This window comes from Acinonyx jubatus, chromosome B4, assembly GCF_027475565.1.
Source record: "Acinonyx jubatus isolate Ajub_Pintada_27869175 chromosome B4, VMU_Ajub_asm_v1.0, whole genome shotgun sequence".
NCBI lineage: Eukaryota > Metazoa > Chordata > Mammalia > Carnivora > Felidae > Acinonyx > Acinonyx jubatus.
This window is the reverse complement of record NC_069387.1, coordinates 130762011-130789914: the sequence shown is the minus strand read 5'-3', so window position 1 is coordinate 130789914 and position 27904 is coordinate 130762011. Positions and strand designations below refer to the sequence as shown.

Here is a 27904-nt window from a genome sequence, read left to right as displayed (position 1 = left end):
TTACTCAGGAAACTGGATGTCTATAAAATTCTTGGGCACATATCCTTCTTGGCTCCCAAGCTCCGCCTTGAACCACTCCTCTTGGTTACTTAAGATCTACATGGAAGAGAAGGAAGGAAGGACAAAGATTGTAGGGAGGATGCCAAGAGGCAGAAGAAAGGGGCTGCGGGGCAAAGAACACCCTTTCGGATTTAGAGGGAAAGCCAGAGAGACAACACAGGTGCTCCAGTGGGAGAGCAACAAGTTTGTCTCTAGAGTTTGGCTTCCTTGACCCCGAGCTAATTTCTGTCCCCTAGTGCCATCCACACATGGGACGCCACGATGGTGTGACCTCCCAGACTCAGCATTCAGGGGCCTCTCTGCAATCCTTTCTCTTTATATGTTGGAAACTCATGTGTCCCAGATCTCAGCATCTGAAGCTCCTCATGTGAGCAGGTGTTGGGAAGGCAAGAGCGGCCACTCCATGGTTTTTTTCTTCTCTGCTAGGTAACCAGGAACCTTTTAAAAATTTAATTTGTTCCTTTTTTTTTTCAACAAGCAAATTAAAACTTAAACATCCAGTGGGGCCAGCTTTGAAAACAGTAACTCTCTGTGTTCACACTCCATGTGCTTCACAAACAATTTGGACGTAACTCAAGATGTTTGGGATGCCTTTTCTAAACTTGCTTTTAGAGCCAGATCACAAGCAAAACCAGAAGTTCGGTCTCATTACTGTATGGTCCTTCTTTGACTGTGACCCCAAATGCTATCACTTCCCTTGATTACTCATATGACTCACCACTTGGCTCTATGTGGCTTCTGGTTATTTCAGAAAATAGTAGTTTCGCTATTAAAAGACAAATATTTGCCCCCATCCCCCACTGAGAATGTTTCTAAAGCAGGCGGCATGGACTTGAACAATAATGAAGACGGCAGAGCAAAAAAATGAAAAGAAGCTTAACGGTGTCATTGAGCCACTGAATTAGCCACACTGGAGCCCTCCTGCTTCAGGACTTTGTATGAGAAGTAATAAATTTGCATTACTGTTTAAGCCGCATTTAAGTTTCTGTTTCTTGTAGCTGAAGACTCCATGGCTGATAGACATGCTACACTAAAGGAGAAAGCAGAAGGTGGGCAGGAAAGACTGCCTGGAGGAGAGGCCCTGGGGTTGCCCAGGCAACGGAAGGAGTCACCCAGGCAAAGTCAGACGGCGCAGGAACTTCTGGGATGAGAGGAAGTGAGGTGCATTCTGGGAATGAAAGGCTTCCGTCCCGCGGGAGTTTAGATTGTGGCCCCAGGGGCCGAGGGGATACCAGAGGTACAGGCCCTTGTAGCCCATGTTGGAAAGTCTGGGCTTCCATCTTGAAATTTATGGGGAACCACTAAAGGATTCTGAGCAGGATATAACACAGCCAGAATTAGAGCCAAGAAAGAGCCCTGCATCAGAAAGTGAAGACGGATTGGGCGGGGGAAAGTCTGGGAAGGGAGTGCAGCCATCCCAGCGAGGGGCGAAGAGGTATTTTAGAGGAACCTGGAAGCAAAGTGTGTGGGATTTCGTGACTGTTCTTGGAACCAAGGGAGAAGCGGACTCTGGGAGGGCTCCGGATTTCGCCCTTGGGAGACCGAGTGGGTGGTGATGGCTTTGCTAATACATGAGGAGAAGCAGGTCTGAGGCAAAACCCATGGGCTTCAGATTGCATGTGGGTGCATGTGGGTGAATCCAAGCTGCCCCCTGAGTCTGAGGAGAAAAGCTCAGTGAGCCGTTGGAGATATGTGTCTGGGCTGGGCAGAGAGGTTGGGGCTGGTATTGGGGATTTCAGAGTCGTCCTATGGCAGATGGAGTTGAAGTCTCGGTCCCACGGGTTTCTCTGTCCCAGAGAGGAGCAGAGATGAAGACAGCGAAGTAACTGACATTTCGAATGTCACCCCCAGGGTGGAAGAAAGGGGCCGGCCCTCCACGTTTGGAATTGAGAAGGCTTGGTTTCCAGCTTGGCCCTGTCACTCGCTGTGTGACTTTCCGCAGGTCAATTAGCCATCTGATAAATGGGGACAGTGACAACCAGCTAGCATCTCCCGAGCTGATGTGAGGATCAGATGAGCTCTGGTACCTCGAAGTCCTTCAGAAAGTGCATACTGAAAGGGGCGCCTGGGTGGCTCAGTGGGTTAAGCGTCTGACCTCGCCTCAGGTCGTGATCTCATGATCTCGTGATCTCGTGGTTCGTGGGTTCGAGCCCTGCAGCAGACTCTGCTGACAGCTCAGAGCCTGGAGCCTGCTTCAGATTCTGTGTCTCCCTCTCTCTCTGCCCCTCCCTCCCTCTGTCTCTCTCTTTCTCAAAAGTAAATAAACATTAAAAATTTTTTAAAACACAATTCTGCAAAATGTGGTATTCTTGGGAGGGAGACCTCCAGCTCCGAAGGACATAGTAGGGTTTATAGCATTATATGTGTATGTTTTGAATTCTTTAAAGCGTTATATGTGTATGTTTTGAATTTAATCACCTGTTCTGAAGAAATAAAAGTGTGTCTCATATTTGAGTTCTAGAATTGCTGAGGACAGAAAACTTTATAGTTTCTATCATCAAATATGACTGCTGGTATCACTAAGGACTCGTGGGTATGTGTATGCTGAGAGGGGGCGGAGTGGGGGAAGCAGAAAAATCTAGGTCAAAAAAAGCACTTGGAAACCCGGCACCGGTGCCCGGGATTCACACAGAGAACACAAGGACATTTCACTCCATGCCTTCACCCCTCAACGTATGGCTTTGGAGTTCCTTTCTCCCATCACATGGGAGTGCGATGTTTGGGCTGGGTAGCACATGTCAAATACGAAGGTGAGCGGGGATAAGGTAAAAGAGGCCATGTGGAAATTGGCTCATCACGGTAAGAACCAACTATGTACTTAGTTCTCTGACCTGAAACCAGCTGTAATTTTAGTCATTGTGGCTCACACCCATCTACCTCCTGTAGCAACTGAAAGATTATCCCACAATGGCGGCCATTTCTCCCCACCACCTGGTGCTCCGTCTGCCTAAGATCGTGTTCCCAGAGAGGTGAATTTACAGGCTTTTTATGGCGTATAGAAGGCAAGGTTTTAAAAGAATCTCATTTTCTGCAAAGAGGAGTGTTTGGGGGGAGGTGGTTTCCTTCTGCCGTTGTTGGCCCAGGGCCCCATACTTCCTGTTCTTCTCATCTCTCTGTCTGTTCGGTTCCCCCTATCTCTTGTCCCCATCATGAAAACTCGAGCAAGGGGTTCAGCCTGAACACATGAGGTTTTACACTTCACTTTACTGTATGTTAATTCGTATAATGTTGCCTACAAGAATAATTTTCTGGGTTACATGGCCTGAGAATAAGTTAGACGTGGGAAGAGGACAAAATGTACAGTTGGGAGAATTTTAAAATTGGATGGAATTATAGCTCTTACAGGCATAGCAGAAATCTGAAGTATTGCAGTTAATTACATAGGATTAACTCTTCATGCTTTCAGGTCACTGTTTTAGTAGGAAGAAACAGGGTTGAGTTAGACACAGTACAGAAGCGGGTGGAAATGGACTGGGTCGTTTTTTTTTTTTTTAAAACAGCGGCAGATTTAAGAGGGAAAATGTTAAGTCTGGGGCTGCACAGAGCTGCAGGTCCAAGGGGTTGAGGCATGAACATAAAATTATCTGACTCCTAATGTTTCCGTCACAGGAGAAGCTGGATCGAGCCATTCGGCCAGAGTTCCCCGTCCATCATCTTGTTCATGGTCCTTTGATCGACATCTAGTGAGCACCTGCTGTTTGTGCTTAGGTGCTGGGAATACAGAGATGAAGAAGCTGAGGCCTGTGTCCTGGGGAACTCACAGTCTAGAGGGGGTTAGCTGGTGGTGAGCTCGTCAGACATTGTTTGTACCTTTTAGTGAAAAAGTCTGTTTAGTCTTTTAGCACGAAAAGTCTAGGATGAAAGAGCATCCCAGGAGTAAATTGCTGGGGCGGTCAAGAGCTGCTTTGGAAAGCAATTGCAAGATCTTGGGGCTTTTTACCCATCTCTGGAGCGGAAGGGCAGATGTTGCAGTCATACATAGAGACCCACGGGCAGGGCTACTGACCGCCATGATAGAGACATGCTGTGGGGTTCGGCCAACAAGCCCCTCTCCACTTTTCTTTCCATCAGCACAGCTGCAAGGGACAGAATTTGAAAAGGACAGGTTTGCCCTTCTGATGGAATTCTACACGAGCGTGCAGAAATGCAATTTAACAATTCATGCAATTTGCGCTGAGCACCTATTTGGGGCTGTGACTTGCGTGGGGGCGCTGCTGGGAAGACACAAAGATGAACCGGCTTGGCTCTGCTCTCAGGGAGCTCCTAGATGGAGGAAACCACCACTCATTCATTCATCAAATATTAGGGAGGGTCACCTTTCTGCTGTTTTGGACACTGAGGCAGACCTGGCCCCTGCCCTCACAGAGCTTTGGCGAGTGGAATAGCCAACACATGCACGGGCGGTCAGGATCCCACAGGGTAAGGGCAGTGATGGGAGGTGGGTGTAGTGTGCGTAAGAGCACAGGGGTTTGGCTGCTCATAAATAACCGTCTCGGGAGGGGAGATCAGCAGCACCTTGAATGACGTGTGTTGCCATGCCGTGGAAGAGCTAAAGAGGGAGTGACTCATTTTGCTGGGGCCATAGGGGGTGTGGAGGATTAGTGAGGGTTCCGAGGCAGAGGTAGTCAAATATGCCGTGGAGGAGAAAGGCATTTGGAGTACGGGGAGAGTGCGAGAAACTCGGTGTATATATTGCAGCGTGACCTGGGCATTACATACACAAGGGTGTGTGTATGTGCGCGTGCGTGTATGTATGTGTGCGTGTTCACGGATGAGAGCTTGGGGAGGTTGGGGAGCGGGTTGGGGCCAGGTGGCTTAACTTTCTATCAACTGGTAATGGGGAACCGCTGAATGTTTTTGAGCAAGGAGGTGATCCGACCTGATTTTTTTCCCAGAAAGATCCTCCGAAGACTAGTACGTAGAATGATTGAAGGAGTAAGAGACAGGAGGTGATGAAGTCAGTCAAGGGGCTGTGGCGATGGTCTGAACGGTGGCAGGAATGGGCAATACTGGAATACGGCAACCATTCACGGAACATCCACTTTGAGGTGGGGCCATTACCTCTAATCCTTCCCCAAACCCTGCAAAATAGTTACGGTCCCCGCTTGCAGATGAAGGACAGTGAAGCTCAGAGGGGCAGGGGACTGATCCAGGGCCATACAGCTAGTCAGCTGGGATTCAAACTCCCAACTTCTCTGGCTCTAAACTCCTGCTCCTTTTTACTTCATCAGACTCCTCTCTCGTGAGATGGGGGATTGCTTGAGAGATCTCAAGAAGAATATTCAGGACAGAGTAATGTTGAGGAGCGAGGCAGAGCTCCAGTCAGATGCAGAAGAGGGACAGCTAACGGTGTCACCTTCTACAGGCGCTATAGTAGTGTCATGCTATGATACATTAAGGAGATCACGGGTGGACTTGAAGGGAGTGTTGAGGGTAAGAGGCAGTTTCCAGAAAGTTCCAGCAGACTCAGTGGGAGGTGAGGAAGTAGAGGCACCAGCACAGGGAACTCTTCCTGGTGTTGGGAGCCAAGGAGAAGAAAGAAATCAGGAGGTGGACTGAGAAGCAGAGTTGAGGAACGTTTTTTTCTTTCTGCTTTTCTGAGGAATAGGAAACTCTTGAGCAAGATATTGGGTTCTGTTCGCAATGGGAGATGAGGGGTGGGAGTTGGCCCGTTGGCCTCTTTTGAGCGAGGACCCTGTATAGCGGTTGATAATCACATGGTCACAATATCCCAGAGAGAAGGGAGGGACTGCTCACCGTGTGGCAGATGCCTCTGTGACCTTGGTAAGATCCCACAGAAGTGAAGGTCGCCTCTCCCTGGGTGGGCGGCCCAGGTGACGTTTTGACCTTGAGAAGCTCCAGCATTGAAGGCACACCCTTCACAACTATATTACTAGAGCTTGCAAGGTGAGAGCGGTTAGAAGGACAAATACTGGGGGTGTTCAAGTCCCAAACCAAGTGACTTTCTGAGTCACCCCGTCACATACTGACAAGGCTCTCACTACAGCAAATATACTTCTTAGGGGTGAGACACTGGTGGCCTCAGTGTTGCTGTGCAGGCTGAGAAGTCCCATGTCGGCTGCTGAGGAGTAGGAGTCAGGATTTCTGAGGGTGCTCTGTGGCCAGGCCGGTGGGGGGGTAGGCATTAGCGTCACAGACTCCCCAAATGGCCTGCAGAAGGGCTTCTGGTTTTGCTCAAAATCGGGGTTAAGATGTGAAGCCCGCAAGTGTGATGCATGGAATGTGGAAGTCCAAGGCCACTTTGTCTCTGCACGTAGCCACAACAACTCAAATGTGGGTGTTGGGCAGGTTTTAAGGCGTCCCCGAGCGGCCGGGGTGTGCATGGCCTGCATTGGCCCACGTCTGTTCCAGTCATCTTTTCCCGGCTGTCTCCAGCCTGCACCCTCGGTTGAGTTTTGGTGACACTGAACCTCACAGTGCTCACTGAAGCCACAAGAGCTTGCTTACATCTGAGCTTCCGGTAAATGTCCAGCCACGTTCCCTGCATTCCCCGGCCACAGGCGTTGCTGCAGCTTCCTGCCACCCCATCGCTCGAGTGGGATCCCTTGTCCCCTCACCTGTGCTCCCTGAGCACTTAGACGAGAACATCTGTAAGAGCCCTTTGGATGGATTTCTTTCCCTCTCCAGACCACAAGTATCACAGGACAAGGATGGTGACTTATTTCCATCGTGTACCCTGGTAACTGGCACCCGGGAGCTCAGAAGGAACCTTTTGATTGAGGTGAATTTCTCTTTTTTGAAAGAAACCGCATGCAGTTCTGAAGAAACAAAGGCATGGGGGGAGCACCTGGATGGCTCAGTGGGTTAAGCATCTGACTCTTGATTTCGGCTCAGGTCACGATCTCACATTTTGTGAGTTTGAGCCCCACATCCGGCTCTGCACTGTCAGTGTGGAGCCTGCTTGGGATTCTCTCTCTCTCTCTCTCTCTCTCTCTCCTTTTCTCTCTGCCCCTCATCCACTCGTTCTCTCTCTCTCTCTCTCCCTCAAAATAAATAAATAAACTTAAAAAAGAAAAGAAACAAAGCCATGGGTTGTTCGATGAACACAGTGACCAGACCAGAGTAACCCAAACTCCCCCGCGGTCCCCGGGGCCCCACGTCACCTACCTTCAGAACATCTCCGGTGTGAAAGCTCAGCTCATCCTCGCCGGAGGCGGTGAAGTCAAATTTGGCAATGGCTTCCATGTTGTGATGTGAAGCTGGAAGAGAGGTAATGTGTTTATTGTGCCTTTCTGTCCAGGGAAGGGCTCAGAGCAGCGGGCACCTAGCCGTCTTAGCAGGTGGTAGGTGCTTGGCCGAAGGTCTCCGGGCCTGAGAGGAAGACCCAGGTTCGCAGGGAGGGCTTTTGTTTTTGTGGACTTGCTGCGGGAGGGAGCCTGTGGGATCTGCTTCCCGTCGTTCCCTGAATCCCCAAGCTCCAGGAGCGGCAAATGAAGGCCAGCAGCGCCTTTCCCCTTTCGCCTCCCTTTGCCTGCCCGGCCTGTCACCATCTCTGGGGCATCTCTGCTTCTGGTTGATAAGGATTGAAGATTCACTATCATCTTTAACTTGGGGCCCGAGGGGCTGGAAAGACTGTTCTGTAAACATCGTCCTGAGGCTGTCCCTTGGCAGCTATATTTAACCGGGCGGTGTTAATTTTCTCTTTTACGTCTGAATCATTTAAGAGAATTAGCAGCATCGGCCAGTGGGGAACTTAGCGTCCTTCCACATGGCTTGAGAGTGGAAAACATTCTGGCTTTAGAGTCAGGGGACTCGATTAGTCAGATTCCTTATTGCATTATTATAGTGTAAGCCAAGCACATTTTGAAAGATACCATTATAATACCTCTGAATTGAGTTAAAATGCCCCCACCCCCAGTAATATGCAAGGCCTGTGTAAAATAAGAAAGTTAGCCTACAAATGAAATACAGTTGTTGTTGTTTTAGGAGACAGGGGGGATGTCATAGAGCAGAGTCCTGGTTTTGTTGGTGAATAGCTGTATGTTCTTGTGTAATTCTCAGTTTCCTTATCTGTAAAGTGGAGATCATAATATTCAACTAATAAGGATGTGAGATTAAATTCAACAATAGACGCGGGGTGCCTGGGTGGCTCAGTCGATTAAGCGTCCGACTTCGTCTCAGGTCATGATCTCACAGTTCATGAGTTTGAGCCCCACATCGGGCTCCGTGCAGACAGCTCAGAGCCTGGAGCCTACTTCTGATTCTGTGTCTCCCTCTCTCTCTGCCTCTCCCCCGTTCGCACTCTCTCTCTGTCAAAAATAAATAACCATGAAAAAAAATAAAAAAAAAAAATTAAACAATAGACGCAAAATGTTGCACGAGATAAAACTAGGTAGTCTTTCTGTCTTTAAAATAATTGTATTTGAATGAATTTATCCTCAGCAAAGGGAGCCTGGCCAAAAAGAGCTCAAAAACAGAAAAGACAGAAGAGTTTTCTTCTGATTTCTCCCATCTTTTATGAACTTTCCTCTTTGGAATTTGATGCCTATTCTCCAAGACCTGCAAGTCCTTTGTTTCTGTGCTAAGACAGTTCGCTGTTGGGACAGTCTTGGAAGCTGTTGTTTGGCATTTACGTTTGTCAGAATGTGCCAAAGTCTGAACCCCTTTACGTCAGTGAACTCACACCTAATGACTTTCAGTGACCAGTAAACCAGGACCACAATCACCCTCTCTGTGGGAATTTCCACCGAAGTGACAAGATTTAGGTGACTAAGGAAGGTGGCTGCCCGGTGGGGAGGGTGTGGCATGCAGAGATCAGGGGATTAAAGCCACTGCCACAGGGATGGCAGCCAAGTGACCCGTTTCTCTGACTTTCCACATTTGTTTGGTCTTCCAGAGGTAATTTGTAGAGATGACGATTACCCATCTGAAAGATAGCTATTGGGCAAAAAAATATTTCAGGAGGCCAAGCAAAATGTCATAGTTAACTGTGTGCCAAAATTTATCCCCACCCCCCAACAAAGATATATACTTTTTGTATCCTTTCTTCAGGATCTGTCCATCTAAGGCAAATTAAAATTGTGACCTAGGATGGCCCACTCAACAGGAAGGAGTATTCTGCCCTCCTTAGTGAGTGCTAAATGCTTTTGCTGATTTGCTTCACCCCGTGGCTTTAACATGAAAAGCCTCCCCTAATTAAGGCCTTGCTTTGAGTTTGCAGGGAGATGTGGTGTCTGTGGGTCACCCTCATGGTATTGACACAGATACTGGTCACCTCAGGAGATCAAGTGTCAGGTGAATGGTCCTGAAATCCAAGATCCCATTTCTATGCAAATTTACCTTAATAAGCAGGATGGAGACAAGGGGAGGGCAAATGCTAAACATATTAGAAAGTCACATAAATTAGGGATGCAAAAAATATCCAAGGCATGCTCTAGATATGACCTTGAGCTTGGGAAGATCTTTCCTATGTTACATGGAACTCGGATCCGGCCTGGGCGCTTGGACCAGGCTGGCCGTGCGTAACTTCTGTGAGGAGGTGAGGCTGCGTTGCTCCTGAAGCACCAGCTCTCTCTCTGCCTTCCCCCCCCGGGGCCCATAACAGAACTCTCCAGCTTATAATATTAATCCTGGCTCTGAAAACCCAATGAGACCAGGCCCACTCTTAATGAGATCACTTTGAAAAAATTTGCGTCCCATTTCCATTTGTGAAATGAAATCTGTTCAGATGCTCTTTGGTAGGAGGGAGACGTTCAGGGGGGAGTAGGGGAGTGTTCTAGTCTCGTTGAAATCACGGCGTTTTGCAATTTCTCCCCTTGCATTTACTGCTCCCTGCTTCCCTAATAGCAGGCCCCCCCCCCAGGGCTTGGGCTTCTGTTTGGTCATAAAAGTGCATGGAAATTTCTATCCCATTTGTCTGTACCCATTAGTATTAACTTCGAAAACTTTCGAATTACCACCAGAGAAGAACACTGAACTACCATATTTTGCTCAGTGTTTGTCCATTTGTTTTATAGTCAGTACCTTCCATGATGCATCGATTGATGCTGGCCACCTCAGGAATTCAAGAACACAATGGAGCCTTCTAGCTACTGTGTGCAGTTACCGTGCTCCTGACCTCAGGGGGAGATGAAGAGAGAGACATCTCTTTAAAGAACCTCACAGACAGATTAGATGTGCGTTTCCTTCCAGCGCTGAGCTTCAGAAATGGCTGCAAAGCTACCTGCTGGAGAATGTGAACTTGAGGTGACAGTTTCCGGAGGCAGTCAAGCCACCTCCATCAGTTTCCCCCACCCACCGCAAGCCCGTTGACGACGCCGTTTGCCCAGGAATCCTGCCTCAGAACCATGCAGGGCTCCTGCCCTTAATGCTGGCTCTGCCTCTCACCCTCCCTCTGTGTCTCTCTCACTTTGCCCCTTTATGGATTGCGCACAATATCCATTAGCAGCCCCGCGACACAGATCTACGCCATTTGGCGGCACAGGACTTCCCCACGCATGATTTTCTCTACCCTTGCATTTCCATTTAGGCTTCTTTTACCACCAAAACACCCGAAAAACATTCAGGCTTAGATACCAGGAATGTATGTCCACTTCTAAGATAGAGTCACCACAGAGGATGAAAACAAAAGCCACAAGACGGCTCTTTAAAAGAGCCGCCCTGTGAAATCCAGATTAATTGGATGTGTTCAGAAACACGTAGTTACTGTCGAGATGGTACCAGGCAAGAAACTTCTTGAAAGATTTCAGCTCCTCCTAAGTTGGCTATGAATAGCCGCGGCTTCCGTTTTATGCATCTCTTGAAAAGAGCAATTGCATAACACCGCAAAGCTGCTGGAAGATTCAGGCTCAGGACCCGAAGAAAGAAGGAACTGGGTCCTATACTGAACTGGCAACACCACTTCCTATTTTGTTGGGGGAGAACTCTAATTTACATATGATATGACTTGCACTTGTAATTCAGTTAAGCTAATGTGTTCTTTTTTTTTTTAAGAGAGAAACATTGCTCCTTATAAATATTGTGATTTTTATTAATTTGCATCTTGTGTATGAAATGAAGCGATAGAATAGTGATGAGTTTACATGTGAGGACTTTAACTGCAGTTACCAAGAGGAGGTTGGCTAAAAACGTAAAATTCTCCCGGCCGGTTAATTTCACATAATGCAGAGACTTGGAACCCACGGCATTTCTTCTATTTGTCAGGCAAAGCCCCTCTTGGAGACAACGAGAAGGTAACGCAGAACGCTTACTCTCCCCGCTGAATTGGCAAGGTCAGCTCCATTACTTTTCAGCAGTAAGAAACCTTACACTACCAGGAAAAAAAAAAGATTATAGCTAAGCCTCACGGTACACAATAGATATGTTCTCGGAAAGTTATTAGGAATAGAGTATTTGTAAGTGGAATCATATTAGCATGCATTATAGAGGCTCACTCTATAAAGCAACCCCATGGTGAATCCCTTTACAAAATGAAAAGGAAAATTTGTTATGCAAATAACTGCTTTTACCTTATCTGTTTTAAATGCTGGGTTTTCATGTGTTGAGTCTTAAAACACAGCACACCTGTAGATCCTTCCGACACCTCCCACCGTGGGTTAAATGTTAGTTTCCCCTCTTCTTAAGTCCCAGAACGCTTTTTACAAGCCTCTCCTGTTGATATGTAACATTTCACCTTGGAGTATAGAGGAGGAGTCGGCAAACCTTTTCTGGAAGGACCAGAGAGTAAATATTTTGGGCTCTGCGGCCCATACAGTCTCTGCCACAACCACTCAGTCGCGCAGTTGTAGCCCCGAAGGCAGCCTGAGAGAACGGTAAGGAATGGGTGTAGCTGGGTTCCAATAAAACTTCGAACACCGAAGCTTGAATTTCATATACTTTTTACATGCCACAAAGTATTCTTCTTCTCCTGATTTTTTTCTCCCAACCATTTATGAATGTGAAAACCATCTTGGCTCATGGGCAAACACATGTGATGGGTGGAATTTGGCCTACTGGCTATACGTTGTGGACCCCGGGTACAGGTGTTTATATGTATATCCTACTTCCCCTAATAGTTTGTAAACTTCTGGAGGGGAAGAGTTGTAGCTTAGTGGACGGAGTGTGGGCTTAGGAGTAGATGGGCCTGGATTTAAATCCGAGAGGTGTCACTCATTTTCCCAGTGTCCTGCTTATCCATTAGCCAGGAGTAACCACATTGACTCCAGAGGGGTGTTAATGCGTATAAAGACACCGGCACACAGTAGGCGTTCAATAAATGGTAGGAGTGGTTGCTGTCATTTATCCTCAGATTCCCTACCGTATCGAACCGGTGCTTAGTAGGCACCTGGGAAACGCTGAATGAATGAAAACGCGATCAGCAACCTGCCCTCAGAATTATAACTGTAATTGATTTCCTCGGGGAAGGGGCAGCAGACACAGGACCCATTTACAAGGATCAATTAATTTTCCACTCGAAGGTGCCCTGACTTCTCAGCAAACTCAGCCGGAGATAATAAAACATACTCCCACACTAGAGGTCTGATTTATTTAATCCAATAGAGGGCAATGGTGCACCCCAAACCGTGGATTCCATCCCGTAAATTTTTTTTTTTTTTTTCATCTTGAGTGCCCGCAGTCTTTATCTAGGCAGGTTTGGTGATTGTCCTCATTGTCTCCTCTGTGTTTTAAGGCGTGTAAACTTTAACATTTCAACGAGTCTCAAGCCCCTACAGCACATGAGTTACTTTGCCGGGAAAGAGCTAGAAGCCATCTGCAATTACTCGCTCTCTGACACTTAAATTCCCTGAGTTTCCTGGAAAGGTGTTTCTGCTCCTCTCAGAGTGACTAGACCCTCACTCCCGCTTTTGAGTCTAGGTTAATGATTCGTGTTGAAACCCCTACGGTGTGTTTTTCTTTCATCTGAACTCTAGAGCTGTGGTTGGAGACTTTTTGCCTTAGTTGCCTTTTCTTGGGCGTTAGATGTCGGACCAGGACGCTGAGAAAAGTCATAGATGGCCCTTCCTGAAAACGTGTAGGCTTAGGAGGGACAACTACCTTAGGATTCACCTGCTGGCTATTGTTTAAATATTCTCCTAGGGACCCAAATCCATCTCTTTTGGAGAAGAAAGTGAGAAAAAGGAAAGAAAAAGGCTGAGCCTGGCCAAGAGATCAAGGGCTGGCCTTTCGTCATTTGGGGCTTTCAAATGACAGTTGTGCTCTATTCTAAACCAGCGGAATCCCTGCTTACAGAATACCTCTTAATCAGCTGGCCATGTTGAAAATGTTAGCCTTCTCGCTGAAGGTCTAACAAGGCGTACGTATTTCTTTACTGTGCCTGCTCTTGAATTACTTCTAACTCATCTTCTGGAGCCTTTAAAATAGAAACCCTCAAATCCTATTCTAGTGAGATCCTCCTTCTGGTTTCTCTGGAGATTCGGATCTGTGGCCACGTGTAGAGGCTAAGTGGGAGTTGAGGCAGCACCAAGCTTGCAGATAGATAGCCATGTACTTGGGAATGGCCGTCAGGGGCCTCTGCTTTCAAAGATTTACAACCAACAGCTCCCATGCTTATCTAGACCTCCCCAGCCAGGGACGCAGGACCATTCCTCTTTAGGTTCAGGATCTCAGGGGAATAAACAGCCTTCTCTGGAGGACCTGGCCTGTTTCCACAGGTGTTCTCTCTAAGGGACATAAACATTTCAGACTTTATGGCAACCAGAGTAAGCAAAGACAAGTGAAATATACTCCACTAAACCATTTCTGGCTAGTTGGCTGAGATTTTAGTACTCTCTAAGAGCCTCCATTTTAAATGATTTTGCACACATGAGACGTTCTTATTTTCCTCTTGTCCCTAGGTGACTCATTATTTCCCCCTCCAAAGCCCTAGGAAGGCACAAATCCCCCCGCATGACCGGCAGGGAGCTAGAGGGGACCTCCACGGCCCGTCCGAGAACATTAATTCCTCCGTGGTTGATCTGCTGACGCAAGTCTTGAAGACACAAGGAAGTGGCTCAGGAAGAACCCCCAGGGTGTGCTCCGTCTTCCCTGCAGGTGTGTTTCCTACGTGACAACCATCCTCTGGCTGTTTCACCTCGGCTGGAAGCAGCCACAGGGCTGTCTCTGATGACAGGTAACTCACGGGCAGCGGGTCCTGGAGCGAGAGATGAGACGTGGGCGGGAGAGGTGTGCCGTTCTCTCCTCCCCGTCTGGGACGGCAGTCTGTTACCCCCTCGGCGAGGCTGGCTTCACCCACCCTGACCTTGGGATGCTCTCTCTACCAGCGCACCTCCTGTAGACCCTCTGCCAACCTCTTAGGGTCTCAATCCACCCTTTGACCTTGCCTTGAGACGGCTCCCTATTTTCCATGGGAAATATTTTCCCATGGGAACCATCTCCTCAGCTTGTTTTTAGCTTTGGGAGCCAAATAAATATATTTCAAAGACGTGCAGACAAACCTGACACAACTGGAGAGTCCCTCTAAATCCCTTATATCCTTATTTAATCAAATTGCTGTTCTGTAGGTCCCTGCCTGTCACTGTGGATTAGGGAGATTTCACTGGTCTCAAGGATGTTTTCCTCCTTTTTAATTAGCTCCTCTTTTCCTGCTTAAGGTTTTTTTTTTTTTGGTTTTGGGTGGGGAGGGATGGCGAGGGGAAGGGAGGAGAAGGTGGAGACAAATCAGGAGAGTGTCCCTGTGCATGTCCCCTCCCCTCCCCTGCCTTCTAAAGCCAGTGGCGCCAAGACAAGTGACGCCCAAGACAAAGAGTCATTTGCTCTTCCTTCTGGTTATTTACCAGCCTACTCTTCTGTAATCCACACCAGTCTGGCCTATCAAACTTAACTTTCTTTTCTTTTTTAAGATTTTATTTTTAAGCAATCTCTCCATCCAGTGGGAGGCTTGAACTCACAACCCCGAGATCAAGAATTGCGTGCTCCGACCGACGGAGCCAGCTGGGTGCCCCTCTTATTTATTTATTTATTTTCCAAGTTCAAAGCACGTCACATAAAATTTCACTCGTCCTCCCCCTTTGTGTAAGAAAAAATCCTTTTCTTTAAGCGTAATGTCTACGTTCTATCAAACTCAAGCAAATCCTATTCTCTTTTTCCTAACTTGCCATTCTCTGCAAGGCAAGATTGCCAGCAACAGTGGCGAGGCACAGACCTGGCTGTCAGAGAGAGACCTGGTTTCAGATCTGTTTGGCCGCTTCCTTGCTCCCTGGGAAAACTTACCCCCTCCTCCGGCCTCAGGTTCTGCATCAAGAATTCAGATAATAATCCTCATTCCCAGTGTCGCCAGGGATAGGCTCATCCTTGGCGTTCGATAGTTCAGTGTCTTTCTCCCATCATTTCGCATCTCACCTATCTACTTCCCTTTCTTTTTTTTTATTAAAATTTTTTTAAGGTTTATTTATTTTTCAGAGACAGAGAGGCAGAGTGTGAGCGGGGGAGGGGCAGAGAGAGAGAGACACAGAATCCGAAACAGGCTCCAGGCTCTGAGCTGTCAGCGCAGAGCCCGACGTGGGGCTCGAACTCACAGATGGTGAGATCATGACCTGAGCTCAACCGACTGAGCCACCCAGGCACCCCTCTACTTCCCTTTCTTGTAAACAGTCTCCAAATCGTTTTTAGAAATCCACCAAGCCTATACCACTGTCCGGCTTCTTAAATCGCCGTTTTTGTTCACTTAACCCCAGGTGAGCGCTAGCTTCTCTCTACTCCCTATGGAGTCCTGGCTGCAGCAACAGCAGAAGGTACGACACAACGTCCTGTAATCAAGACAATCCCGTAAGTACAGAGAAGAGACAGCCCAAACCAAAGGGCAGTGGCGAAACGGAAGGCTGAGAAACAGAAGACCGATTTGGTTTTTAAACTTTGCCCTCTGCCCGGAGCTCAGTGACTGCACTGCTATCTGTAAAGGAAGCCCCAGGACAGCCACGCAGGGAGCTCACGCAGACCATGCCTCACCCAAGTCCGGAGACCAGAACCGGCTGAGACTAAGTTCCACGTATCCATATGGTCTACCATGGGCCATGGGCCAAGGGCCTCACCTGCACTTTGCTACATTAATATGATTATGATCGTTATTCCTAGTGCTACCCGACCGCCTCTCCCATTTCATAGCTGGGAAACTGAGGGGGGCGATTACCGTGCAAGTCTGCTGGCTGGCGAGGCTGTGCTCGCTTTCCTTCACCGCGGTGCCTCTGCCGGTCCTAGCAAACGTGGAAAGTCCTGCACTAGTTCAGGGTAATTACCAACGAGCTCAGGGCCCCCCAGACCTTCCTGGGTGGCTGTCCTTCAGCCAAGAAATTGATGGGAGCAATTCTCACACACCCGCAAAACTCAAGCCCGGTATTTCTGCCGCCTCCCGAGGCTGAGCTATCACTTGCTGTTTCCTTGTTTTATCCTGATTGTTCCCTAAAGCAATAACAATTGTCTACAGAAACACCATGAATCCTGCTGGCAAAATCCAAACAAGAATGGAGCATGAAAGATACCTACCTGCCCCCCAGAATCAGAAATTATTCCACGAGCCCTACAAGAAGGGTGGGCGGGGGGGGGGGGGTGGTGGATGTGAGTGGAGGGCAGCGAAGAGACAGACAGACCTTTTACAAATCCCCAGGCTTCTCCTTTCTCCCCAACTCCCCCTTCACTTCCTAATTTCTATTCACATCATGATTTCTCTTCAAACGTATCACCGGCATTTTACGGTGCCTTCACGTTCTCTTTTCCTTCTCTTCCCGTCTGTTCACTTCATGTTTGTGTTTATTGATTTGGGCTCTGAACGCTTGGCTCATTTGTCATGATGAATAGTTAACAGTTATTCTTATCTTTTTTGGAAATGTAGGTCATAATTTGAGTTTGCTTGAACTGAGGAATGCCTGTATTTGCTTTGCTTCAAGTAGTCTCTTTCTTTTTAACTGCTAGTTTTGATGCCCTAAACCTCAGATTCTCAAAGTTGGACGTGACCCGGTCTCTCTCTAATTTATTGAGATGACAGAGAATGGGCAGAGGGGAGGTTGAATTGGAAACAGTGTGGTGCATTGGTTATATTGGAGCAAATGTCTCACTGTAATTTTCAGTTTGAATCCTTCCCTAAGGAGAAAAAAAACCAAAAACCAAAAGGAATGTATAGAGATGACGCTCACAAGTCTCAAAATCTTGTGACTGTCCCTGGGTCCTCCACCACCCTCCGGGTGACTGGGCTCAGGCTCCTCGCTCTTCCGGTCATTTCCTTCAGGTAACACCACCGTCTGTCAGTGCTCTTCTCAAAATGCATTCCATAGGTTTGAGCCCAGTGTTTAAGGAAATGGTCTCAGCCCGGCTGAGCGGAAGGACACGTTTGATCCCTGCAGCCGCACGACAGAGCTTTAACCACACGTGACACTGCTGGCCGTCGGGGTTCCACAGCAAACCAGGAGGAAAAAAGCACCAGGGTCCCCCAGCGTGAAGAGGGGCCACACCAGGCCTCTCCACTTGTGATTCTGCGAGAGGCTTTTGGGAGCCAAAACGTGAGGTTCAAACGTCGTCTTTTTGGCTTAGATCTTGTTTGGGGCCTCGCCACTGGCCAGGTCTCCAGTCCATCGCCATTGTCTGGGCACGGATTTATATTCCCCCACTCTGGCTTCTCTCCCGACTACTTCCGTACAAGCAAGCTTAATGCCTTTGTGGCCTCTACTCTGTAATAAATGGAACACAGGCTTTGGAGTCAAGAACAGCTGGGCGAGGGTCCTGCTCCTTCCTCCACCAGCTGTGTGATCGCAGGCAAACTGGTGATCTCCGAGCTCAATTTCTTCCTGAATGACTCCCTCCAGGTTGACACGAACGTATTCATCGACGCACTCTGAGGATTGACTCCGTACCGTTCTCCATGGTTTTCTTCATTCTGTTCCCTGGGAACTCATGAAAAATGCACCCCAATGCCTTCCTGAGATCAAACTGGGACACGTCGGTGGCCCTTTCATTACGTGGTGCTCTAATAACGTTATAGGAAAGAATGTAAACCAGAGCAGGGTCAGCTTCTCTTTCAGGCCCATACTCAGGGAAATGCAACGTGCAAGAAATTTGTCTTTTTCACTCACTTTCCCTCTTTTGTGTTTTCTGTTCCCCACTCCTCATCCATTTTCCTAGCCTGTTGAGTTTCCTTTTACGTCTTTTTTTTTTTTAATGTGTATTTACTTATTTTGAGAGAGAGAGAGAGAGAGAGAGAGAGCATGCACGCAAGTGGGGGAGGGGGGCAGAGGGAGAGAGAGACAATCTCAAGCGGGCTCCCTGCTCTGCTCAGAGCCCAACGCGGGGCTCCACCCGCGACAGTGAGATCGTGACCTGAGCTGAAGTCAAGAGTTGGACTCAACTGATAGAGCCACCCAGGCATCCCCTTTTTATGTCTTTTAATTAGGCTGCTGTCTACCATGCCCCCATTCACCCTTTCCCCCCTCCTGCTTGCTTGATAGAACAAGGACTCCTGGGTGTTGAAGGTTGCTGATTCACACTTTCTGACAGTCATTTTCCCACTCAAGAATCGATGCCATGTTGTTGCACTACCTCCCAGATCTGCTCAAGACTCTTCTCTTGCCATTTTAGGTCTTCAGCAATCTCTTCCCCATCCCATGGGGATCTAAGTCCAAACGGACTTCAGAATACCACACACCCATGCACACATGCCTTAGGAAATGGCTTCTCATTATTCCCCAAGCACTCCCTCTCCATCCTCACCTCTGCAGTGGTCTTCCTTCTGTCACCTGACTCAGGTTGCTATGTACCGTTGTGCAGGTTGTTTACTGCACAAGGGCCTGTGGCTCAGCCTGCCGTGGGGGCTAAAATCCAACCAGCGCTCTTCTATCAAACTTTGAGGCCTGATGTGGGGCTGCGTCTGCCCAAAGTTAGGGGCACACTTTTCCAACTTAAACAAAGGCATCGTGTCTAACTGCAACTGTTCCTTCTACACCTGACTCGGGGTCTGCCCTTGTCATACCCTATGCTCTTCTCCTCTCTTGTTCTTCTGGGGGACTCGGCGTATTTACCCCTTGCTTGGTGCTGCCGCCACATTCAGTGAGGTGGGCAAGCACCTGGCCTTTTGGAGTTTGGCTACTAGAATTCGAGTCCTGGCTGTCCCACCAGCTATCTGGGTGATCCTGAGGAAGTTATTTAATCTCTCCGGGTCTCCGTTTTCTCATCTTTAAAACAGGAATGATCATAATACCTGCCTTCTAGTGTTCTAGTGAAGATATTTGAATACTTGAAATACCACCCAAAGCACTTAGAATGGTGCCTGGCACATAGGAGGCACTCCGTGCTTGCTAGCTCCCACTACTTTGTGCATATTCCACAATAGCTAACAATGACTGAGACAGGCTGTGGCTCACGGAAAGTAGGAGCGAGGAAATGTAGCCCTCATTAAGTAGGGTCGCTAGATAAAATACAGAATGCCCGGTTCCATTTGAATTTCAGACAAACATTTTAGTGTAAGTATATCCCAAATGTTTACCTTCTCCACAGGAATCTCAAAGTGGTAGATGGTCCCTTGTTAAGATTAATGGCAAGCAATCATTTGACCTTTCCACCCTGTCCTGTCCATTCTCTCTGCTGCCCTTCACATCACACAACGCTTGCCCTGTTAGGTCTCTGACATAAAAACTGGGGAGCGGGCCGATCTGTGGCATGAGACCCGCCATCTTGGAATGGAGCCTTTAGGTGTTCCTGTGAACGTTATGGTTGGCATGTAGAAGCATATATTCTTTCATTCGTATATGCGGGGAGCCACAAAATGTCATACTTCCCACTTTCTCTGCCTTTCGTGTGTTATTTGCCACTTTCAATGTTGTGTGGGCCAAAAAGCACGCTTTTCCTGTTATGCGTTCTGAAATACTACGTGTTTTGATAAGTGGGTTTTATAGATTGGAATTTCAGTTTCTGTAAGTGAATTTTCTTGTAATCCACATTTGTGTTAAAGCAGGAATCCTCTAAGCCTTCTTACATATTCAGATACTTCTCTTGTGAGTATTCTGGCATTTCACATTGTTATTCTCAAATTCACTATCTGCTCTCTCGTATCTATAACTTGTCAAATTTTTCCACGCTTGGCATTTGCACCACAGTAAAAAAAAAACCTCCTGGGCACCGGCCCCAGTGAATTATTAGTAGTCCTGTCACATAGTCACCAGGTTGACATTTACTTATATTATCTGTGTCTCTAGTCCCGATGACAAATAATCCTTGAATTGGTTGCTGATACATCATCCTTTTTTTATTATTATTATTTTTAAATATGATTTGTGCTTTTCTAGAGCTTTGCCTCTTCCTGGCCACTGTAGAGGAAGCTACTGAACCCCCAGTGGTACCAAATGGGGTTCTGTTCCCCTCCTGATCTTCTCTTTTTTATTCTCTTTTATTTCTAATCCTCCATTACTGACTACTTGTCCAGACCCTTTTCTCTGCTAACTCTGTCTGCATGGCCGAGGAGTGGTGATTTCTCCTCAGTCTGGTCTTCAGATTTTCTGCTGCTTGACCTCACCGGGATTTCACTCTCTTTACCTCTCTCGGGACTATCTCCTATGCTTTATGCATTCGCTCAGCAGACATCTACTGGGCCGCACTTTGTGCCAGTCATTGTGCTCCGTGGGGATCCAGAGTGGATTAGAGAGCGGTCCTAGACTTTAGCTGGCTCCCAGTCTTGATGGAAAGACACACAAGTTGACCAAGCAAGTGAGATCAGTTGAGCCAAACCTCAAGTGGTTGAGGAGCCCAGAGGAGAGTTCCCAACCCCCCTGGGAAGGGTACAGGTGCAGGAGAGACAAGGGGGAGCTTCCCGAGTGAGATGACAAATAAACTGAGCCTTGCAGACAGGTCGAGGGCACATACATCACCGATGGAGGGAATGATCCATGTAAATAGGAGTTGGGGAGACCATCTGGTTCATTATAACCATAGTGGATTGGCGTGAGATGGGATTGGTGATTTGGGGTGAGGGGCAGATCATGAAGGGCCTTGCACAGCCTGCCAAGGACGTTGAACTTTATGCCAAGGGTGAGGAGGAATCACTGAAAGGGTTGCTAACATTTGCATTCGGAAATGTTCAGTCTGGTGCAGCATGAAGGACTGGAGGGCGAGGTGGAACTCCAGACAGCCAAACCAATGCAGTGGTCAGAAACGGTGAGGGCCTGAAATCTGACAGTGAGAGACTGTGCTCCTTCTCTTGACATTGGGTTTTGATTCCAGGGTAAGTGCTTTACGTGTTATCTCATTTAATACTTGCAAGATCCTGAGGAGTAAGTCCTGTTATTATACCCATCTGACGTATGAGGAAACTCAGGAGCAAAGAGGCAACAAAATTGCCCAAGTTCACGTGTATCGAGATACGGCAGGGCCAGAATTCAAATTCAGCCTGTGCACTTCACTAATATTGTCCCTGGTGTATTACTTCGACTAATTGGCGGTGGCTGAGAGGCAGAAAGGAGTCTAGAGCAGCGCTCTGTGGCCGAAATACGCAAGCCACAAATGTGAGCCACATATGCAACTTTAAATATTTCAGTAGCACATTAAAAAAAACAACAACTCATTTTTAATAATTCATTTAACACAATATATCCCGAATGCTATCATTTCAACATGAAATCAATAAAAAGTACTACTGAAATATTGTGCATTCTTTTTTACTGGACTAACTCTGGTGTGTACTTTATAATTACAGCCCATCTTAATTTGCACCGACCGTATTTGAAGTACTGAATAGTACATGTGGCTGGCAGCTACCATATTTGACCAGTGTGGGTCCAGAATGGTTCTCCCATTTCTGCTGTTGATGATACGGTAGACGGTGATAACATTCTCAGAGTTAAGGGACCATTGGAGGAAAAAGATAATTTGGAAGGAGTTTGAAAGGCTTGGGAAACATCTAGGTGGAGATTCCTAGTCAGGGGTTGGATACATAGGTGTGGATCTCAGCGTAAAAGTCTGAGCAGACATATAAAGTTGGAAGCTATTGCCAGACTGGTGGTTATTAAACCAGGGTTAGAAGGAACTCACATGGGGCGATTATGTACAAGGACTGAGCTCTGGAAACACAAGGAAGGGATGGACATCTCGTGTAGGTGGAGGGGCTCACTTGTAGGTATCTCCTCTCAAGTGGGAAGGATGGACGAAGGGACTGTGATTGCAGAAGGTAAGTTTGTGTAGGTAAAGAAAGTGGGGAAAGACAGGAAGTAGGCCTTCTAACCCAATGTTGGCAGGGCTTCTCTTGGCCCCTCTGCTTCCTTTTTCTCTTCTACAGAAAAATGAGCCCTTTTATGGCTGACTGCTCACAAGATCGAGATGCAAAAAAGGGGAGGAAGAGGCAAACAAAATGTAAATGTTTGTTCAGCCAGGAAGTAAAAACCAACACGAGCACCCATTTCTCCAATTGCCATTCCATACTCTCCCTCTCTCTCTCTCATTAAACTTTTTATTTTGAAATAACTATTGACCCACGGGAAGTTGCAAAAATTTGTCTCCTGTCCTCTTCATCTTCTTCCCATGGGGGTGACATTGTACGTCACCACGGCATGGTATCAGCACCAGGAAACTGACATTGGTGTAATGCTATCAAGGGGACTTTTGGCTTTTCTTTGATCATTTCCTAGTAGAAAGCACCCTGAGTAAAAAGAATCAAAATGAGGTGAGATGTAATTAATGCCCCATCAGGTCCAGAACTTCATGTGTGTTCAAGAGGGTTTATCCCTGTAACTAAGTGACACGCGTCAAATACAATAGTAAATGCCACCTAAATGCCCAGGCCCCAAATACCTTCTTACAGCTGTCTGTAACTTGTACCAACATTACGTGGTCAGACCAGACTCTTCACTGCCTGTTTGGCTCCATCTTGTTATGGAGAACAGCAAAGAACAGAAGAACAGACAGTTCTGCTGTTCCCATCAGGATCTATAGTGAGGGCTGCAGGACTCAGAAGAGACAGGAAGGTGCCCCAAATCGCACTGCTGTATGGCCCAGGTCTCCGTGACTACAGAACCCAGCCTCAGTTTCTGACATGGCGCTATCTCTTGATAGATGGCTATTTCATGCCCCATCTACACAGCAGAAAACCAATGGGTTAGGAGAGTTAGCACAAGTGACTCCATCCAACTTCCATGCCAGGAGGATTTCAGAGGAATCCGCAGTACCCGATACGACAGGTTCCTCAATAAATGCTAGGGGTTTAACTGGACCGGCCTACAAAACAAATAGACCCAAAGGATACAGGCACAGTCCTCAAAAGCAGAATCAAACGAAGAAGGAAACAAAAACCAACGAGAGAAAATTAAGCCAACTTGAAGGGAACAGTGGCTGTCCATCAGCCAGGGTTCAGCCAAGGCGAATAACCCATTAATTAACAGAGTGAGAGTTCTTCTGTATTTTTACTCTCAGTGGTAATTTGCTAACCAGTAAATATGGAATGACTTTTTTTCTCCCTTGGAGATAAATGAGCTCTGGTTCTCCAAAAATGATACATCTGGCAAGAGGTAGAAAACAGAAAAATGAAGTGTTTTGTCCATTAAGACTTGAAATTTCAGCAAAACACTTATTTCTGGTAGCTGGGTAAAAAGAATTTGACAATTGGCCTTGGCAATTCCTGAACAGCTGAAGAAGGAAGAATTTAGCAGGAACAGGCTGGATAAGATGCCTTCAGGCTGAGTGATCTCTATAAATTTATTTTGTGTATCTACACCTTGCCTTATATTGTCAGGTGTCATATCCGTGCTACCAGTAATAAAATCGTTCCTGTCAAAGTCAAGACAGGCTGAGAGCAATTTGCAGTTGTGAAGAACTATGGGCTGCAGGGAACAAACAGGACACAAAGAATTGGGGGGGGGAGGGGATCCTTACTCTGTGGTAGCCGTTGGGAAGGGTCTCCCGCCCGCAGGTGCCAAGAACAGAGCAGCACTCACAGGTCAAGTGTGGAGGAAAAGAGCTGAAATCAAGTCGGCTCTATAAATGCTGTTATCCGATAGTCAAGGATGAGAGAACAAAAGTCATGGGTTGGACGGACTGGCCCTGCGTTGACCAGAATTGAAATTCAGCCCAGGGATCAGTGCTTTTGTTGACCTTCCCCATGACAATGTGTTTCGGCCATTTGTATCCGACCAAGCCATTTGTTTGGGGATACAGCCTGCATTTTTAAATCTGTGCAGATGCTTACACAGACCCTGCTCTCCAGTCAGACGAGAATGTCACCAGATGTGACTAAACGTGCCTCCTTTTTTTAGCCGTTTAGATGTGAGAAATCCCTCCCATATCAGTCCGCTGCAGGAAACTATTTTTATCAGGGTCTTTCAACCCCAGCTCTGAGACACATGACAGATATTCCTACAAAAGTTCCACGGTCGACAATGAAATAAACCCCGTGCCAGACAGACTCGTACGTCAGGGAGGCAGAGAGGGGAGTGAGTTCTGTCTGCGATCGCTTTGAACTGTGGATAAGCTAAGTGGGGGTAGCATGGCAGACAGGGCAGAATTAAAATGTGATCAACGCAGCATCTGGTTTCTCTTCTCTTCAGCTTCCACAGAAGTGAACATGAAAAAAGGGGAAGGAGGGAGGAGCAAAAAATAAGGAGAGACAGGGCCCCTTCTGGGAAAAACAATTCTAGTTAGTCCTGAATTCTCGACTGTGAATTCCGCCTCAGGAAGCCAGTGACCACTTTCACTGAGAGCACGTGGTGACAGAAATGCTCGGTTTGATCCAGGCTGGAGCCAGGCAAGGGGTGGCAGCTTCTGCCTCAATCTTTCCGCTGTCTCCCTTCCCCCTTCCAATCACAATAAATATATTTATACTCACTTGATTATGTCAGCCAGACAATACTCCCCTAATTGGCAGCGATCAGGGTTCCAGAACTGCTTGGGTGAACCTGCTGTCTCTCCATCAGGCAGAACAATAAGGGGCCACTAATGCAGTCCCCATTAACAATTTCCGGTGGAATAAAAAACAGTCCCCTGACTCGTGCATGGCAATGAATTTTCCTAACAGCTCCTAAGAGCCAACCCTTGAGGAACTCAGGCTTACATGAACCTGCCCAGCATAGAATGCTTGTAGAAATCCTCCCCACCCCCAGCTCTAGTGCATAGAAGAAAACCATAGCCACTTCCTTCTGCTGGAGGTTCTTTTGTTCTTTTACTCTTTTCGTTTTTCTTCTACAGGCCTTATGGAGCTAACTGTCATTTTTGGTTCTCGGTTCTTTGTCAATTTCAGGGACATCTGGTACACAGTTTACTGCATTTGCTAGCTTTGGTATTTGTAGCTAGGGAGGCAGTCTTTGCTGTGTGTGCATGTTCATTCCACATGCATAATTTACGCACACATCATTTGGAACTTGAGTGCCGTCGTATATTTTGACATTTAAATGTTGACGACCACAGTGCCGATCGTAAGCAATTGCTTCCTAAATGTTTATTAAATGAATGAATGCACCAGCGAGGCGAATGTCATTCATTCATTCGTTCATCAGCATTGGAATGCCTAGTAAGTGCCAGTACGTGCCTTAGTACGTGCTAGATGCTGGGTGTTCAGTGACGGGTACCCACAGTCCCTGGCCGCAGGGAGCTCACGGTGGAAGGTGGGAGTCCGGCAGGTAAACAGGCAATTGTAAGACACCACGGGGACACGGCAAGAGCGCCCCGGGCAAGGTAGCGTGGAGCTCTCAGGAGAGAGACCTTGGTCTACCTAGGGCAGGGGCTGAGACAGCAGTGTCTGTGGAGGGGTGTCCTGAAGGTGGTGAGGCTTAAGCTGGGGCTGTAAAGCGCTCCAAAAGGGGTGGCACAGTCAAGGACAGGACACGAGAAAGAGCAGGGTGTGAGCAGAGGGCTAGAAGCTGGAGGGCGTTTTGGGAAAGCGCCGAGGCCAGGAGTTGACAAAAATAAAGTAGAGCCCAGGTAGGATCTGGAGGGAAGGGGTCTGGGTGGAGTAAAGAAAGGAGCTTCAACTTCAGGTAGGACCCAAATTCCTCTGGATGGTGCCAGAATGTGGACACACACACACACACACACACACCCCAAAAGCAGACTTTGGACCTGCTTTGGAAGCATTGCTGAAGTGCGGTAAGGAGATCCCGTCATGTCCCACACCCGTCACTCATGAGCTGGCTTCTGTATGAGTAAACTGAGGATGTGGACTTTGTGGGCTCTGAGGTTTGCACAGAGACCACACCTGGGCCTGTTCCCTGTGCAAACCGTGGGGCTCTGAAGGAATGAGGCCACCTCTGAGCAGCATGCAGTATCACAGCATCGCTGTCTTACAGGACAGAGATAGGCAGGCATACTGAGTGCGATGCGGCAGAAATCCTTAAGAAGCATGCACAGGAATGTACCGTGTGATGGAGATAATCTTACTGTCCCCAGCCTAGGTCAGGGTCTCATTATCTCAATTCTGAAGAACCCCCAATTAAATGCACAGCACGGATCCCTGCTTGATTACATTTCTCTGCAGCACCGCTTAGCTTATATCCTTTCTGCTCAAAAGCTTGATGACTCCTCTTTCCTTATAGAATCAAGCACTAAGTTCTGAGAGTGACATCCGAGGCCGTCCCCAATCTGTCCTGTACCCTACCTGCTACAACCTTCACCTCAGCCAGGTGGGGCCCCCGGCAATGGCGTCCATGCATGGCCTATGTGACACCATCTACAAGGCATGGCAGTGCCTTATAATTGCCTGTTGATGTGCCTGTCTCCCACCCTCCTGCCTCCTGCTTTTCCTTCCTCCAGACCCCCACTAAAGGTCCAACTCAAATTCAAGACGATCTCCTCTAGAGGCGCTGTCTAGTTATCTCTGGACTCTTGGGAATCCTGTGTGACACTATGTTGTCCATTAGTGACCGTGAATTTCACTTGGCGGTTTGTGTCTTACTTCGCCAGCTAATTTGTCAGCTCCAGAGGGTAGGAACCAAGCCTCCTCCCTCTTTGTAGTCTATGGACCTAGCTCAGTATCCTGCTCGTGATAAATAATTGCTGATGATGGCTTTCCTACACTATAGCTTCTAGGAGACCATTGAGTAAAATCCGTGGGAGGGATGATCATCATTTTGTTACCACAGTGCTGCGGCCCGAAGTTCTTTTTCCCTCTTCTTGAAAGATCTTGGAGAGAGTGGTTTGCTGCCACCATTTTGGAGTAAAGAGAATGTGAAACATTTCTGCTATGATTCGTAAACAGTATTTTCCAGGCATTCCTTCAGAGCTTAAAGTTCACCCAGGAACGAGCTATTTCACAGATCAAAAGGCGCATATATGCAATCCACCAGGAGGAATAATCACTCTGCTAAATTTAAAAGGGAAAACGGTCGAACCCTCCAGCTTGAAAGTAGAAATGGTTTAGCATCACACGACTGAAGAGGAACATGAGAGACTTACTTAATTTTTGGCCCCCAATGTTTGGTTTTTATTGTACGTGTTCCATTGAGCAGCGCATGGGATTTTTCACAAAAGAAGAAATGGCGTTAAATCAATAAGGAAAATCACCATTTCCTTAGTGATCCAAGAGCATTTAAGGAAGCTGAGCTCTGCCAATATGTACAACTGTGCAGAATTTGTAACTGGGCAGTTAAAACCACCATCTAAGCTGGCAGCTGTGATTTTCCCAGAAGCAGAGCTTCAGAAAGAAAAATAGCTTTTAAACTTCAGTTCCAGTTTCGCAAATTGGATCTGTTCATGAAAAACCGTTTTAAGTCCCAGGGTCTCTCTTTCCTCATTAGTAAAGGATATGATTGTTTCTTTTTACCCACATGGAAATTCATTCATTTACTCCACAAATATTTATTGAGTACCTATCATGAATCAAACACTGTTTTAGGTGCTGGGGAAGCAGATGTGAACAAAAGAGGCAAAGTCCCTAACCTTGTGGAGATTGTCTTCTGGCCGGGGGTGGGGGGTCAGATAATAAGTAAACAAGTAA

The 27904-nt window shown here is 47.3% G+C and overlaps 1 protein-coding gene across 5 annotated transcripts in view; it reads right to left on the bottom strand.

The window, feature by feature from the left end:
• GRAP2 (GRB2 related adaptor protein 2) overlaps positions 1-27904 on the bottom strand; it is a 71842-nt gene that overhangs the window by 17131 nt on the left and 26807 nt on the right. For 3 of the 5 annotated variants that reach the window (XM_027070676.2, XM_053226826.1, XM_015077928.3), the window contains 2 exons: positions 7189-7280; positions 5-96 (listed from right to left, as the gene is read on the bottom strand). In XM_027070676.2, coding sequence (XP_026926477.2) covers positions 5-96; positions 7189-7266 — 170 coding nt within the window. In that variant the 5' untranslated portion in view covers positions 7267-7280. Of the gene's footprint in view, positions 1-4; positions 97-778; positions 1332-7188; positions 7281-27904 lie in introns of those variants that run through there. The other 2 variants (XM_053226828.1, XM_053226827.1) reach the window with 2 other exon arrangements.